The following is a 16,394-nucleotide window of genomic DNA, read 5'->3' as shown; positions in this document are numbered from 1 at the left end:
ATTTCCCTGTGTGCATGTTCAGTTATGCAGCTGGGGTATAAGAAAATGAGAGAGTTTCTAATGTGCTGGCATTTGGTAGCTTTTCTGCTTGCAGAGTTTAACATTGATTAGTTTTGACACACAATAAATCCAGCCCATGTGGCTGACCATGGTTTTTTGAAGGAGGTATATCCTCTTGTCAGAGTGCGATGTGATGGGTCCCAGATGGAAGAGTTATGGGCTGCAGCTGAACTGAGCCAGCAAGTGGCCCTCAGGAGACGGGTCCTGTCCCTCTGCTCACTCATCCCATTCCCCATGCATGGTCCTGCCAAGCAGAGCACCATTCAGGATTTGGCTTGGGTTACTGCACTTGGGGCTCTAGCAGGCACACACTACTAGGATAAGGTAGTGAGGAGTCAGGAATCTTTCTTCTTATCAACCGTAGCTGTTAGATCAGCTCAGCTGCATTGTGTCAGTGCACCATGACATGTGTAAGTCCATTTAGGCTGGCACTTAAATATCTGTTTATATGATGTCTCTGATCAAATGTTGATTTTAAGTGATTTCCAGAATTATGGCCTGTTGGGAGGCTACAACAGAGTTCAGAAAAGAAAACATTCCCTCTCATACTGGTAGGATTTTGCCTCTTTTATAAGTGATCACACAGTGGTCTTTGGCTTAATGACTGTGCATAAAGGGTACTGCTGTGTCATTGCTGTCATAGTTACTTGTTGCCAGTCCTGCGGTTAAAGCACTGAACTCTTTTGCAGGTTAATGAAATTTATCATGATGAGTCCCTGGGTGCTCACATTAACGTTGTCTTGGTGAGGATAATCCTGCTGAGCTATGGCAAGGTAAGTAAAGGTTAATTTGAATGGAGGATATCAATACCTCTGAGCTTCATTCTTTTATGAACAATGTAGTTATCGGGGACATGTATTGGGTTTGTACTTTAAGTCATAGATTGTCCTTACCAGTCTATGAATACAAAGAAGTTCTATGTTTATATGTATTTGTTCATCAGGTGAACTTCATATTTCAAATAACTTCAATTTCTTCTAGGTTTTCCCTGTGTCATTATAAGCTGCTGCTTAGCCCTCACAGTCTGTCTTTTCAGATTTGTTTGGAATAATCCATGAAACACAGTGAACATTTTGGTTCCTAAAAAAACCTATGAGGGTGTAGAGGAAGAACTGTATGTAACAGTAAACACAAGACCAGTTCTGTAAGATTCTGAGGGCTATAGCCTCATTCCAAGACATCATTTAAACTTAATGCTTAACATTAGTAGAGCTACACATATGCTTAAAGTTAAGTGTGAGTTCTGTGGACTAGGGGCCAGAAGGCAAGAGCTCTGCAGATCAAATCTGTAATTAAGAATAACCAAACGTTCTTTCTCTTGGTGTTTCTATGGAAGGGAATACTCTACAGGCAAATCTCAGGTAAAGAGAAATGAAATGCCAAATGGCTTTCAGATGTATCACAGTGTTCCGTATCTGTGTCCTACTTTTACCAAATCAAGATCAAATTCCATGGAAACAGGAACAGGGCGTTTCAAGTATGTTGATAAATGCTTTGGTTAAGGACATGTGATTTTAGTGCTCCTTATACAACATAATGCCCAGCTGCTCAAAACAGAGTGTTAAATAACATACCTTTCGGTGACTGGAGTTGCTGGCATTGGCATGTTCATGTAATAAACCTGGCTCTGGAAGACTCTGTGTGCATTCATGCAAGTTGCTGAAATGCTGTCAGTAAAGAGCCATTGTGAATGGTGCCAGTGGTGAAGCTTCACTGACACTCACCGGTTTGCCCTGCTCAACTAAGCTAAGAATTTTTCTCCCTGGTGCAAATGATGGAGCTCTGGCTTTTAGCCTGGACTCTGCTGGAGTCCAATCTCCTGGATTTGGGATAAACTGTTCTGTCAGAGCTTCCCCATCTGAGAACTAAACACACTGATCCATCTTTGCTCTTCCTTGCAGTGATGTAGATGATGATGTACTTACGTGTTTTGGATAAGTTGAATCAAGTGTGTATCCTAAACTGAAGGTAAAAAAGGTCACATTTGCCATTTTGTGAGGGAAAGCTCATGGTGTGTGTGGTTAACATTGAATTACAAAATAATTGAAATGCCCTGTGATTGCTGTAATGACTGCAATCTGAGGGTTTGCACAGTGACTAATGATTCTTGTAAAAATCTGATATTCCAGTAGTGGTAGAAGCCCGCAGAATCAGCACATGGGCTACTCACTTCTCTGCTGTTCTTATTTCATAAGTATTTCATAATTGTTATGTGTGTCTGTCTTTAGCTCTATAGATTTGCATCAGTCCGAACGCCAATAACTCCTGCCATTTTTCTGATGGCAGACAATAGTTATGGTAGAGCTCATTTCACATAAAGAATCTTTATTTTCTGTTGAAGAATAAAGGTTTGTCCACTCGTTATATGTAAGTTATTGATTTCATATTAATCTTTAGAGAGAAGGACGGGGGAAATGTAGAAACTTTCACTTCTTGATGAGTCTTTGGCCACATCACAGCAGGTAGCGCTATGTAGTCTGCTTATGGATAGCCTATTTCTGGATTCTAGATCTGTAATCTGCAGTGGATGATGGTGTAATTCCTGAGTTATCCTGCTGGTTTCAGCAGGGCATAAAATGGAATAATTCTGGATCACAAGCTTGCCCTAAATAACTGTGAAGATAATTTTTCTTGCATTTCTGTATCTGATTCTTACTTATATGAAAGGCAATTTATGGCTTTCTGAAAAAAGGCAAAGGAATGGAAAAGGTATCATTTCATTGCTTCTCTACCTGGTGGTGTGGGCACCTACATACCCTGGCTGCGTAAGAATATGTTTTTTACTGTTTGTGGTTTTTAAGGTACTGAGCAGAGGACTAGTACCAAAGGGTGGAAGGTGAGGAGATTTCTCTTTGAAGGGTTGGGATTATTTAGCAGCAGAAAGGCAGAAAGAAAAGGCATATAGTTCTTACTTTCTGAACCTGTTCTGAGAATTACAGCAAAGCCCTCAATATTTTACTATCCCACACAGCTGCACTAATGATTTTTAGGAGTATATATTCAAAGTACCTAATAAAAGGAAATGAGTGTGTACAAGTTAAGGCAGTGCATGAATGAGGCAGCCTGGTTGGCTTCACAATATGAAAATACTATCCCAGTCTTGTTTGAGTAAGCATTTCTTTTGAAAGCGTGTAGCTGGTATCTTCAGATTCATTTGCTTCATTGTAGGTAATTTATATATATTAGCAAGGGTGCCATTTAAATCAACATAATTACATGATGGTTCTGTAATTGATGAATTATGTACCATCAGCTCCAGGTTTATGACAGCAGTCTGAGCTATTGCCAATTCTCCACCACTGAAAAGCCTTCTACTCTGTTGTATTGGTTTGGTTTTTTTTAAAGAGGATTATATTATCTTATACAGTATGATATCTGTTGATAAGAATAATATGGACAATACTTGAGTTGCATAGCAACCAGCTTTTCAGTGGTTCTTGCTTGAAGGTACTCCACTTCTTGAAATGTACTTATTTTTTAATATTTTCAAACACAGGCAAATGTACATTCAAAAGTAATTTCAATAATTGCATAATTGCCTAGGTAAAATGAAAAATTGGAAGATGTTCTGCGGTGACCACGTGTTGAAATTACACCGGGGCAAATTCAAAAGAGCTGACACAGTCTTACTGAGATAATATGTTGTGTAGGTAATAACATCTGGACTTAGACTGAGGGTAGAGGTGGAGACCTGCCAAGGAGCACCAGGCTTGCACGCTGGCTGGGTGTTGTGTTTAAGAAGAGGGCAGCGTGTGGCTATGCTGTGTCTAGGGTAGGTGTGCTGAAGCTAGCAGCCCTTTCCTGACTCCTCACTTTTCTTAGTACTTCAAACAAATGAACAATTCTTCATGAAGGCTTTGACCAGGTCTCACTGAAGCCCACTCACTTATCAATTCCATCAATAGGATAGAAAAACGTGTTCCTCATCTATGGTGGCTTTGGAAGATAGCATGCATTTCTTTGTGTTTTCTTTACATTGACTCCCAAAGTCACAGGCTGTTTTGATGTGATGGAATACTGCAAATACGTAAACAGCGTACGTGCAGTGCATTTTTCTTCAAATGGGAAAAAGATGAGCTGGCTCGCTTCTGCCTGTTTGACTTCAGTAGTAGGAAGATTGGTTCCAAATTTTGGCAACTGTCGATACATTTGAGATGAATATAATTCAATGTTTGGGCAAATGATTCCATTTAGACCTATTTTGGTTGTAACTGCTCTGTAATCCAGCTAGCTCTAGAATACTCAGGAGAATAAGCAAAGCAACCACTATCACCAAGTGCAGAGGAGGTGGCAAAAGATGAGCTGAGAATGGGTTTAAAAACCTTGACTGGTTATTATAAAATTTGTTTGGAAACATTTAAGTCCTAAGCACTGCATAAAATCCTCTCATCGCCTCTTTGAGGTGGATGAATAAAGATTATTATTTCCATTTTACAGCTAAAAAAACAAAGATGCTAAGTGTTATTTTCCAAGGCCACACGGAAGGCCACTGGCAGGCTGGGATAAGACCTCAGAAGTTCCTGGCTCCAGCTCCACACTCTGTCCACCAACAATGGTGACTTTGTGTGCAGATGAGCTGCCCTTGCACAGCGGCAGAGAAGAGCACACATTTAGCTGGGATGGGTGTAATTAAAACCGTTATGAATGAAGAGAAGTCAGAAAGACTTTTACAGGACCTGCAGGACTTCAAATAAATGCAGCCACCCAAGAATTTAGGAGGGTTATTTCTCAGAAAATGTGAACGTGGCAGTGCAGGACACCTCTGAACTGTCCTTTGGAGCAACATGCATAGCTTGATTTACCCATATTCAGACTGGAACAAGATGGGATGCTGTGTCTGCTCTGTACACATCTGTCAACCAATAGGGAGAGAAAACCCATGTTAACTATAAACCAACCCAAGAAGTGGTCATACTTTGGCCACGTGTTAACTCGGTGAAACTGAAAGAGGAACCTGGCCACCAAGGCCGACAGCCTTTCAAAAAGTTTAGTGAAGAGAAGAAAACCCAAATAGCTTCAAGATGGCAGTTCAGGAAGAAGGTAATAAGGGGTGGATGTCTACAGTCTCATAGGACCAGGCTATTCAACTGAGAAGGATTTATCAATAGTGCACATCCAGGGTATCAGCAGAGCTCCTACTGTCTTCATTTGGGCAAGATTTTACCTTCGATCTTTTCATAAAATGGTGCTTTCTTTACCTCTGCCATCTGACCTTTTCAGTTGAAGCACAATGAGCAGGGGAGACGCTCAGCCTCAGCCAGGTTCTCCTCTCTGTTCCCCAGGGGGTGGCAAAGGTGACACAGCTGAGGTGGAAGGACAAACCAGGTTTATCCCTTAAATCTGCTGTTCATCCTTACCATTTTGCTGTTGACTCTGGTTGGAGGGAAACGGATGAGGGTTCTTCTTGCCCTGGGAAAATGCAAAGACTCTGGCTAAGAGAATTTTTGCCTGGCAATGCAAAGAGGTTGTTACCTGTACATTAGAGTTACAGAATAGCTGTGCTTGGACAGGACCTCTGGGCCTCATCTAATCCAAACCCCTTGCTCAAAGCAAAGTCACCTAGAGCAGATTGCTTGCGACCTCGTCCAGCTGGGTTTTGAATATGTCCAAAGACAGAGACTCCACAACCTGTTTGTGCAACCTTTCCCAATGTTTGGCCATTCTTATGGTAAAACTACAGTAGCATTCTTACCATTTTTTCCTTGCATTTTAAATGCCATTTCTTATATTTCAGTTTTTGCCCATTGCCTCTTGTCCTTTCTCTGGATACCACTGAGAAGACTGGCTCAGTTGACTTTACTTCCTTCCCAATAGGTATTTATGTACATTGATGACATGTCCCTGAGCCCTCTCTTCTCCAGTCTCTCCTTGTCAGGTCACTAATGTGAGGTGAGTATCTTAGTTTCCCACTCCCATTGGTAGATGCAGAAGACCTGATTGGCAGGAATTGAGCCCTGATCTTGCAGTATGGTATATAAATGTGTCTGAAGATGAAGTTCTTGACCCCAGTTTTTGGCCATATCCAGCAACCAGTTTGGCACAGGCTGAGTTGCAAGGCTAGAACCTATATATTATATATCATTTTGGCTGCTGTTCATATTTTTGCACTTTTTCATATGTTTAGGGTGGAGATGGATATGACAGGAGATATTGTGCCTTATTTATATATTAGACTCATAGCTCATAATTTCCTACTGTGTTTCTTTGGGACCTTGAAGATTGTAGAGCTGGCTGATAGCATGAACAGTACTTTGTATTCCTGGTCTGCTTATATTTATACAGAATTAGAGACTGAAAAATGTTTACAAACTGCTGCCATAAGAAAGCTTTACAAATCCTTTGAATGCAAAATGACAGTTTGCTGAATGAGTTATTTCTGTTAGTTCAGTTACCATGGACACTCAATAATTGTGTTTGTTTATTTTTTGCTTGTCTTGTTAAGAATGAGAGAACAATATAGAAGATCTAATCCAATATGCAATGAACAATAGAAGTGCAATGTAAGCAGTGTGTTTCGCAGAGACTTTGAATATTCAAGAGCGGAAAGTTGTATGTTAAATTCTTTCCCCAGTGTGCGCACTGCTGTGGTCCAACTTCTGCTGCCATAGTTTGAAGCCTATCAAGTTAAGCATATTTCTGCTCCTTCTGGAGCTACTGAAGAGCAGCAAAGCCTTCTCCATTGGTACTCTTGGAGCACCACCTAATGGATGAGTTAGGAAAGGTCCTTTTCTGTCAGGCTTCTGACCAGCCTGAATATCTTAAGTTCCTATCATCAAGTACCTGCTCATCAACACCGTTCCAAAGTTGTACCCAGTTATGCCAAATGGCAGATAAATAAAGCAGTTGGTTAAGGAAAAGTGCCATTCTGTTTGTGATATGAGTGTGTCTTTCACATGGACTGGCAATATGGACATTCTTGACAAGTTTGGGTAGAATGTAGACTAAATCTGCGGGTTTTCTCTAAGATAACTTTGTATTTCATAGAATCACAGAATGTTTTGGGTTGCCCTGCTGTGCCTCTTTATGTGAGTGGTAGTTGCAACTCAGTTGTTTATTTTTGTCTGTTTTTTCTGCTGCTTCCATCTAAGAAAGAAGGGAAGAGAGAATAAATAAAGGCAGAATCAAAAAAGAAGGAAAATGCAAGGCATTAGTACATCTGGAGTTTCTCAGAGCAAAGATTTCAGCAGGTTCTCTAGGGCAGACTGTCCTCATAACCCTCTGTGGTGTCTCCTTGCATGGAGGATGTTCTCCCAGCTGAGACCTTTCCACTTCTTGGCTAACGTCTCCATCTGTTTCCATCAGCAGTTCTCTGAAATGCCCACAGATTTTTTTGCTTTTCTCGCTGTGAGAAGGAAAGTTTCTCTTTCCATTGGCTGATTTCCTGCTGATCAGCTGAGTAATGCTCTCCACAGGCCTGCTGTCCTGTTTGGAAAGAGGTCCTTCCAGGCCAGGTCTGAGCTCCCAGCCAGCGGCAGCACCTGCATGTTGCTGGCAGTATGTGCCCTTTGCTGGCCAACGGTAACACCTACACCTCTTCACATGCAGCCTGCTAGCCCCTAAACTTTGTCTGTTTGCAGTCTGAGAAAGAGGGATTTTAGCTTTACTTTCTGTACTTATTACTGTACATCTCTCTCTTCTTTTTTACAGTACTATCTCTTTTTCTCTTTCTCTTTTTGCTTTGTCCATTTAATGAGGGGCTGGGCTTTTCTGAGTCTGATGAAAGCTCCCCATTGAGTTCCAACAGAAAATATTATCAACTGTTATCTAATTTCTCTGCAAGAGTAAATTCCAACACATATTACATCTGCCCTGTCTAGTAGCAAGCTGTGCCTAGTCCCATGATTTTGTAAGCTTTCTTGCAGGACAGCAGTATTTATCTGTAAAGGTGAGGCAGCTGGAAAAGTGAATAAACATGCAACATAAAGGCATGTTTGGCTCAAGAAATCTCTAATCCAAAGACTACCTGAGCCTTAGAGGTTATGTGGAGGGAAATACTACATTATATTTGTATTCCTCTGTTTCCCTTCTCTGGGCAATTGCATAGCATAGTGAGGTTGACTCGGAGCCCATATCACAGAATCCCGAGGGTTGGAAGGGACCTCAAAAGATCATCTAGTCTCTGGCCATGCAGTATTCATTGTTAGTACTGCTAGAGCCTTTCTGATTTGGAAGTCCTTGGCAAGCTGCAGAAATTGGGAATTTGAGTGAAAATTTGCTAGGAATCAAGAGGATTTCTCTTTTTAGGCTGCTTACAGTGAAGGAAGACAAGGCATTTGTGGCCAGATGATTTGAATGCTCAGTGGACTCTGAGTACTCAGCAGGTAGGCTGAGTATTTCCTCTTTGGAAGTCCTCTTCACTGGCACAGAACCTCAACTTGCTATTTGTATCTGTAACACATGGGCACTTAAAATAACTCACTTCCTACAGGATACCTCATTTACCAAATTAAAGAGCAGTAAGGCTCAATTTTATGTGTTCCACTCCTGATGTTAAAATTCTGTCACTGGCAAAGAAGTCAGGTTGTCAGCTGAAACATGATTTACAGACTTGCGTGTTCTCAGTTCCCCTCTAGTGCCAAAGGGATTTTCTTGATTTTCCCCATTGTGTTGGATGCAAAAGACCCTACAATACTCCATATTAACCAGTTGGTCCTCCTTTCAAACTCAGAAATAACTATTTTAGTAAATAAGCATTGAGATGCTCTTGGACTGAACCAGTGGTTTTGCTGTCAGAATGAACATAAGTATACGGTGAAGATATTTGTTGACTTATGCCAGATGCCCAAACCAGGGGAGCTGCTGGGCATTCCACGGCAGCAGACTTGATGTTCATCAGAAAAGTGCTGCAAGCTACTGCAGTTTAAGGTTAGTTCATTCAAAGAGTAATCTTCTGCTTTTGCGCTGGAGTCCACTCTCAAGGTTTCAGTTTAGTGGGCAGAGAAGAGGTCACATATGACAGAAGAAAGCTATAATAAAGTGGTTACTTGGAAATTGTTGACCTTTTGATATTCTATGCTTGTTTGCTGATCATGCAGAGATTTTGTATATATTCATATACCCTTAAACCAAGGCACATGTTGATAGCATGTGCTTTGTCCATTTTTCAATCAGTGCAGCTTCTAAAATGTGATGATTTTCATTTGGTAGAATGTACAGAAGGAGGTCATCAGGAGACAAAGAACTATTCGTGATACGCATGCCTTGAGATTTCTCAACTTCATTTTACAGCATTCTTTGCTTTTTGAATCTTGCAATAAGATTTCTCACTGAACTCCTTGAAGGCATCGATTTCTTTTGTGTGGCTTTGGAGAAATGAGAAAAAGGTGGAGATGATGGAGATAGGGTTTTTGTTTGTTTGCTTGTTTGTTTTTGGTTTACTGCTGATGGATGTTATTAAACACTTCAGCAATGGTCAAATCTTGTTAAACTGAATAGGATTTTTGCTTGAAAAGCCAGGATTTTACCCTGTAATAGTGACTCAAAGTTTGTTTAAGTCTGTTCTTATAAATATACAAAGATGCAATAAAGGCACCACAACTGTCCCACCATTTAAATACAGTTATTAGTTCAGTTTCAAGGGAATTATGGCTGGAAGCAGTATGATCCAGTGTGGGATTATATTACAACTTTTTCATTCCATAGTGGTATCAGAATCCAAACTGTGCCTCTATTTGGTTTATTAATTTGTTTTTCTGAACATTTGCAGAATTGTAATACTCTGGGTTTGCCAGAATCAGACCTCAGTTTGGCAGCCTTTCCTTTTATCAATTCCAGTTGTTCCTCCACAACCCTTTGAGGATTTTCTTTTTCATGTAGTCAATACTCTGTGTACTCCATCATGCACTCAATTAGAGGACATGTCAAATACATCTGTAATTGAAAATGAACTATAGTACTTCTCTCTTATTTTTGGCCTAGGCAAGGTTTTGCTCTACGTTAAGTATTTTGGAATGACGAATGCTTACAGTATAGTATAGCATCTAAATTGTAGTGGTTTGTGTTATGGTTGCAGTGTTGTCATGGCAATATAATTTTTGCAAAGGAAAAGCCAGGGTTCACATGTGTAGTTCTTACAAATCCTGGATGGCCTGGGATGGGTCAATTAGTCATGCATTTTATAGCATCCCACATACAATAAGCTTTCTTATGTCTTAGCAACACACAGAACTAAGTAGAATTAGCTGGGAATTCTTAAGAAAGTACAAATGTAGTAGTTGGATTTTAAAGTTTCTTTCTCTTTCTTGTTGAAGAGAATTGCCCTTTGCATCCCAGCTAACACTCATCTGAGTTGGCTAAGCCGTGTCGGCACACCACCACATAACAGGTGGTTTATAGGGAGAATGGTGTGGCACAGTTACCTTCTGAATGACCTTCAGATACAGATGGAATAACGCAAATGCACTTTAAAAGACAGTCATTGGGAAAGTCCATTTCTGAAATCAATGATTCAAGTACAGCTGAAAAAAGTGCTCTCAGGTTTTACACTCACAGACGATCCTGTAGCATTCCAAGGTCTGACAAAACAGCCTAACCTCTCAGTTTCACAGCAAAACTGGCTGATGAACTAGGGCAGGGTGCTGTCTGTCTGCTGCTGTTGTGATTTGCTTCCTTGACCGTTACACATTACTCTTTCCCATGCCAGGTTAGTCTCTGCCGGCCAAGAGCCACTGCAGTTCTGGTAAAGGCACGGCCTCAATCGCAAACTGTATAACCAGACTGGAAGCGATGGTGCAAGCTGGTGGCATATAAATAATAATGCACAGTATCAATTTTGTCTTTAAAATACCCATCTTTTTGGTTTTATTCTATCTATCTTTTTTTCTTTTGTTGTATCTTACATCTCATTAAATGAGGAAATCACATTTAATCTAACCATGAACTTCAGCTATTCTCTTACTTTCTTGATCCAATAAAATTTGTTTCTGAAGTGTAATTGCCTCTTTATTAAGAACAAACTTGTAATGGAAATGGGATGTTTAGTCCCAACTGAACAAGATGGGAAAACAATTGCCCAAGCTTTTAATAAGTAACTGTTGGTGTCCTTTTCCTATCTGCATGCACAGTCTATGAGTCTGATAGAGATTGGGAACCCTTCACAAAGCCTGGAGAATGTGTGTCGCTGGGCCTACTTGCAGCAGAAACCTGACACTGGGCATGCAGAATACCACGACCATGCGATCTTTCTCACAAGGCAGGATTTTGGTCCATCTGGCATGCAAGGTAAGATGTGTATCAGGTTTTGTTCTGGATTTGTGTTCACCCCTTAGCGAGGCTAGTCATGCAAAGTTTAATTGTGCATCTTTTGCTTAGTTTTGGCTAGCGTTTTCTTTCCCCAAGAGCTCTGCATAGGGCCATTTTTGGTTGTAATTGTGTCACTATTTTATCCTTTCTTACTGGTGGAATTATTTATTGGATCACTTCTTTGCTCTCGCTGAAGCCAAGAAAATGGGATCTATATGTAAACAGTCCTAAAAATGCTGAAAGATTAAAGAGTAGATTTTGTGTTTAAACTCTCCAAAGTTGTCGCCATGTCCCAGCAGGATTGCCAAGAAATATTGTTCCGGTGAGGTCTGGAACAGCAAGGCCACATGCTGTCCACTTTTTCCTTTCTTCAGGGCTTTGCTCCCGTGAGCTCAGGTTTGTTCACCGGAGGGGATAAATCTCAGAGCTTTCCCATTTCTTTTGGGCTGGCCAGGTCTGCTGCCAGCACAGGGCTGGGGCTTTGCTCATATGTTTCCTGAGGGCTGGAAGTGCACTGAGCTCCTCGTGGGCTGTAACCCAGCAGCATGCAGTGTCCTTTTCCCCTGTTGCATCATGCACTTAGGGAAGGCAGTTGCAGGATGGTCCAGAGGTAATGGCATTTTCCTCTTTGAGCTGGGAATTTAGTTTTAATTTATTCAACAGGCTGGTTTGATCTGTTTCGTAGATGAGGGAGCGCATTATTAAATGTTCAGGGACAAAGGCTTCTTGAGAGGACCACATCAACTCAATTTGTGTCACAACAAAAGACAGATGTTTGTCCTAGAGCTGCTCACCACATTGCCTTCCCATACTTCTGGAACACTTGTTATTTCTCACAGGCTATGCTCCGGTCACTGGAATGTGTCATCCTGTTCGAAGCTGCACTCTGAACCATGAAGATGGTTTTTCATCTGCATTTGTGGTGGCTCATGAAACTGGACATGTGTGAGTAGAACTGTGGGCATCCTGTGTCCTACCTTAAAATGTCTTTGGTGCTGACAAATACCAATGACATTGGAAAGAGTCAATTTATGTTAAGAAACAATATTCAGGATTGGCTCTGGCTTCAGGTCTCAGCTCTATCAATGCTTTCTTTATGATCTTAAGTAAGCTTTATATTTGGGTATTTTCAAATGAAAGAGGAGCTAATACCAAAATTTCTTCCTGGGCTGCTGTAAGAGTAGATTAAACGATGTATTGTAATCTCCTGGTGGAAATGTAAAGTACTCATAATGTATGAATTCGTTGAGTCAGTGGAATACATGAGTCTTGAAAACAATCCATATTAAATAAGCACATCATCTGTATATGTTGCTTCTGGGAAAGGATACAATACTGTATAGAAATGAGGTGCCAAGCACTGAGGTTACAACTGTTCGGTGTATTTCATATAAAAAATGCAATCATTTTACTTACTGATGCAATTAGAACCAATTACTGGGCAGCATTTATCATGACTCGTTTCTCCTAGAGAATTTTAGTTTCCCTGTTTGCAGAGAACACCCACTGATCTCCCATTTTCTCTTTGGTAGAACAACAGTTCCCAGAAGGCTTTTTCTGAACAGTTTCAATCTGATCTGTTTTCCCTAAGAAAGCCTGCAGGCCCCTTTCTCTTTGTTGTATCGGAGTTATTAAGGGCTTTAAAAAAAAAGTTGAAATCACTGTAAATGTATCTTAATTAGAGAGGGACATAGAACTGATACCCAGATGGTATTTGATTCCAGAATTTTTGAATTAGGATTAAAAAGAAGACAGAGTGAGCTTTAAAAGGGATTCCACTGGAGAACGTTTGTAATCCTTCAAAGCACATTCAGCCCCAGTCTGTTAATTTGGTTTAAATTGCAGACAGATATTTCACGTTAGTCAAACAGTGCTTATAAAAAAATGCAATAGAAAATCCTAACAAAGGGAATGGGGAAACATATAATAAAACTGAAAGGAAATTTTTAAATATCTGTACTTTGGGATAATTTCTGGAAAGCACCCAATACTTTCCAGGCTGTTTCACATGTAACAATGTGGGAATGCTACTGGGCAATTCCAGCAGCTAGTCTAAACTAGCTTTCAGTGTGGTGTCTTTTTTTTTTGCCATGGAAAGGACTTGTCTACAATTGCAGATTACTTCAAATTAAGCTAAGGTGTGATGTTTTAAAAGTTAGATAAACTCCTGAATAGCCCCAGATTGGAGTATGAATTAATTTGTGTTAATACTCCAGGGGGGTGGTCTAGCTCTTTAATCCAGAAATGGATTCATTGAGCTGTAGTAATTCACAAATGTGAATGTGCAGCAAAGTCCAAAGAACGTTATTTTTAGTTTAGAGGATTCAGCTAATCACATGAAAGTACTCTCAAGGGTCAACACTTCATTGTGGGAGCTACTACATATGAGCTGTTTAGCTTCAGGCTCACTCTGTTTTATTTCTTATGACTTTGCTCATGTGGACAAGAGTCACGGGGCTTATGAACCTTGTTGCAGTCAACCACTGGTGACATTTGGGGTGTGGAAGCACTTGGGCACTCAGAGTTCACCTGCAATATAACTGTGCTGGCTCTCTCCTGTGCGGGGCAGTTTAGGCATGGAGCACGATGGCCAAGGGAACAGATGTGGGGACGAAGTCCGCCTGGGGAGCATCATGGCCCCTCTTGTGCAAGCTGCGTTTCATCGCTTCCACTGGTCTCGTTGCAGCCAGCAAGAACTGAATCGATATCTCCAGTGAGTAGCTGTTAAGCAGTCTCTCTTCTTTGATTAGGAAGCATGTAAAAACAATTCTGCATCTAGCATTTGTGCTTTAGCCTTTTGTTAGTTACTCAAATGGGGTTGACTAAAACAAAGGATCCTCCTATTGGGAACAAGATACTTTCCCATCAGTTGCAAAAAATAACGCAAGTTCTCTGCCCATATTAAGTTGTTCTCATTTCATTTGCATCTATTCATTTTCTGGACATTGATAACATATATGCTGTCCTCTCAGGGGGTATGAGAAGGTGCTATTACAAATCTCATTGCTAACTTTCCTCCCTCTCTAATGCAGTGTCTGGCTGGAGGAGTGCTTATGCTGCTCAGCAGTGTGGTGTCTATCTTACAGATACCAAATTTGTCTTCAAAAGCCATTTGCTGCTTATGATACCTGTCAATGATAAGATGGTGCTACCTAAAGAGGAAATTGTGCCCTTCAAGTGCTCAGGGCTTTTCTTGACTTTAAGATATCCAGAGAAAGGGCATGGTTCTAGAAATAATTCTAAGTTAATAATTCTAATAAGTTGTTACTTTTCCTTCAAGTACCCTAAATGTAAAAGCTGTTTAAACAGCTTCATCTGTGTCCTTTGCCTTCCCTTTGAACCTGACACTTTGGGCACTAGACCTGCTCTGGATTTCCTTGACAAACTGTGATGTTTATGACCATGGTTTTGCTCCATATAGAAAAAATCTTCCCCCTGTTGTTATATGCAAGTTGTATGGCAAAAATGTGGGGAAACTAAAAGGATGCTTAGCAAAACCTGCAAATGAGTAGGAAAAAATACAGCAAAATACATGAAATAAACATGAGTCAGTCTTTTTTTCAATATTTGTATTATCTTGAGTATCTTAGGTATGGCAATGGAATAGAAATGTCGTGAGGGAAGTGTGATTGTTTCAATTAGCAAGATCCTTCAAAGCATTAGACATTAAATAAAAGTCATCTGGCCTAGATCTGCTTTACATTCTTTTAAATATAGCTATTTGAAAATATCTGGTAACAAAGCAGAATGGTGGCGTGCTTTGAAGTAAATCTAACCTCAAAATTCTGCTTTGAGCCATTGATATCTTCAAGGCAACCCGAACAGTTGCCAGAACAAACTTGTTTGTGCTGTCCTCATGTCTGTTAAATAACTCGGAGACATTTCAGAGATACTGTTGACCATGTTGGTCTTGTGAATTAACCAATGATTATACTGTGTTAACCATTCATTGATATTAGCATCAGTTCTCTGTCCTCCAAACAACTTAGGTGTGATTTTAGTACATTACAGGCTGTCTGCCCTATATAGGAGGAGAGGAGGTACTCACATATTCATCACACAGAAAGAAAATTTTGTATGAAGTATGGATGGAGCTGAGAGCTATCAGGAGAAACAGAAAGGGAGCAAATGAGCATTTAATGCAGGCAGGAAAGCACGCGTTTGTAAATGAGTTGCTGCTTTCAGCAAGGACACAGGAAAAACAGCAAAGCTTAGTGGTAATCTCGGATGCTTACCCTGGTGTCTGCTTCTAAAAGTTCACTTGAAAGACAGTTACAAGCAGCAAGAAATTCAACAAATGGAAAATTAATTAAACTTTCTTTTCTTCTTGGTCTCATGCGGATTCTTCCTTTGATTCCTTTCACATAAGGAGCCTGGAGACTGATAGAAATTTACCTGCAAGCTAAATGGAAATTACAATGGAAGGGCTTCAGAAAAGTTGTATAGAGCATCCATTAAAGGTGGATGCAATATGCTAAAGTTAACGTGAATGTAATTGCAATATTAGCCGCTCTTCATGACCAGCATCTGAGAAATCATAGGTTCTGTTTAGCTTGGAACAAAAAGGCAATGAAACCACGAACACTGCAAGTCTCACAGCCCCATCTGTTACTCTAATTTTTGCCTGTTGCAGTTCCTACGATTGTCTGCGTGATGATCCCTTCGAACATGACTGGCCTTCCCTTCCACAGCTGCCAGGAATTCACTACTCCATGAATGAGCAGTGCCGGTTTGATTTTGGTTTGGGCTACATGATGTGCACAGCTGTGAGTACTTAAGTTTGGCTTCTGCTGTTTCTCATCCAGAAGTGTTGTGTCTGTGAAATGCCCTCAGTAGAGACAGTGTAGTGAAGCCCACAAGGAAAGATGTCGTGCCCACTTAGCTGTAAGCAAGGAATGACAATTGAATGTTGACAAATACGTTATTTTAAGTATCTCTTTTCTGTTTCAAACTGGAGTTACAGAAATAATTATTCTGTTGTCTCAAATAGCTTTTGACTTCAAGCAAACAAGTTGGCTGCATTATTGAGCCTCCTATTTTGCTACAAAACTCCCACCCGGGTGTGAAGGAGATGGATTTGGTGGCATATCTTG

The 16,394-nt window shown here is 40.5% G+C and overlaps 1 protein-coding gene across 1 annotated transcript in view; it reads left to right on the top strand.

Annotated features, from left to right (window-relative positions):
• Positions 1 to 16,394, top strand: part of ADAMTS2 (ADAM metallopeptidase with thrombospondin type 1 motif 2) — a gene marked incomplete at both ends in the record, with an annotated part of 172,509 nt that overhangs the window by 128,223 nt on the left and 27,892 nt on the right. Inside the window, 5 exon segments of the mRNA XM_080627080.1 lie at positions 750 to 833; positions 11,124 to 11,280; positions 12,141 to 12,246; positions 13,871 to 14,014; positions 15,935 to 16,067. Coding sequence (XP_080483206.1) covers positions 750 to 833; positions 11,124 to 11,280; positions 12,141 to 12,246; positions 13,871 to 14,014; positions 15,935 to 16,067 — 624 coding nt within the window.

This window comes from Psittacula echo (assembly GCF_963264785.1).
Source record: "Psittacula echo genome assembly, chromosome: 11".
In the NCBI taxonomy this organism is placed as follows: Eukaryota; Metazoa; Chordata; class Aves; order Psittaciformes; family Psittacidae; genus Psittacula; species Psittacula echo.
This window is presented reverse-complemented; position numbering and strand designations above follow the sequence as displayed.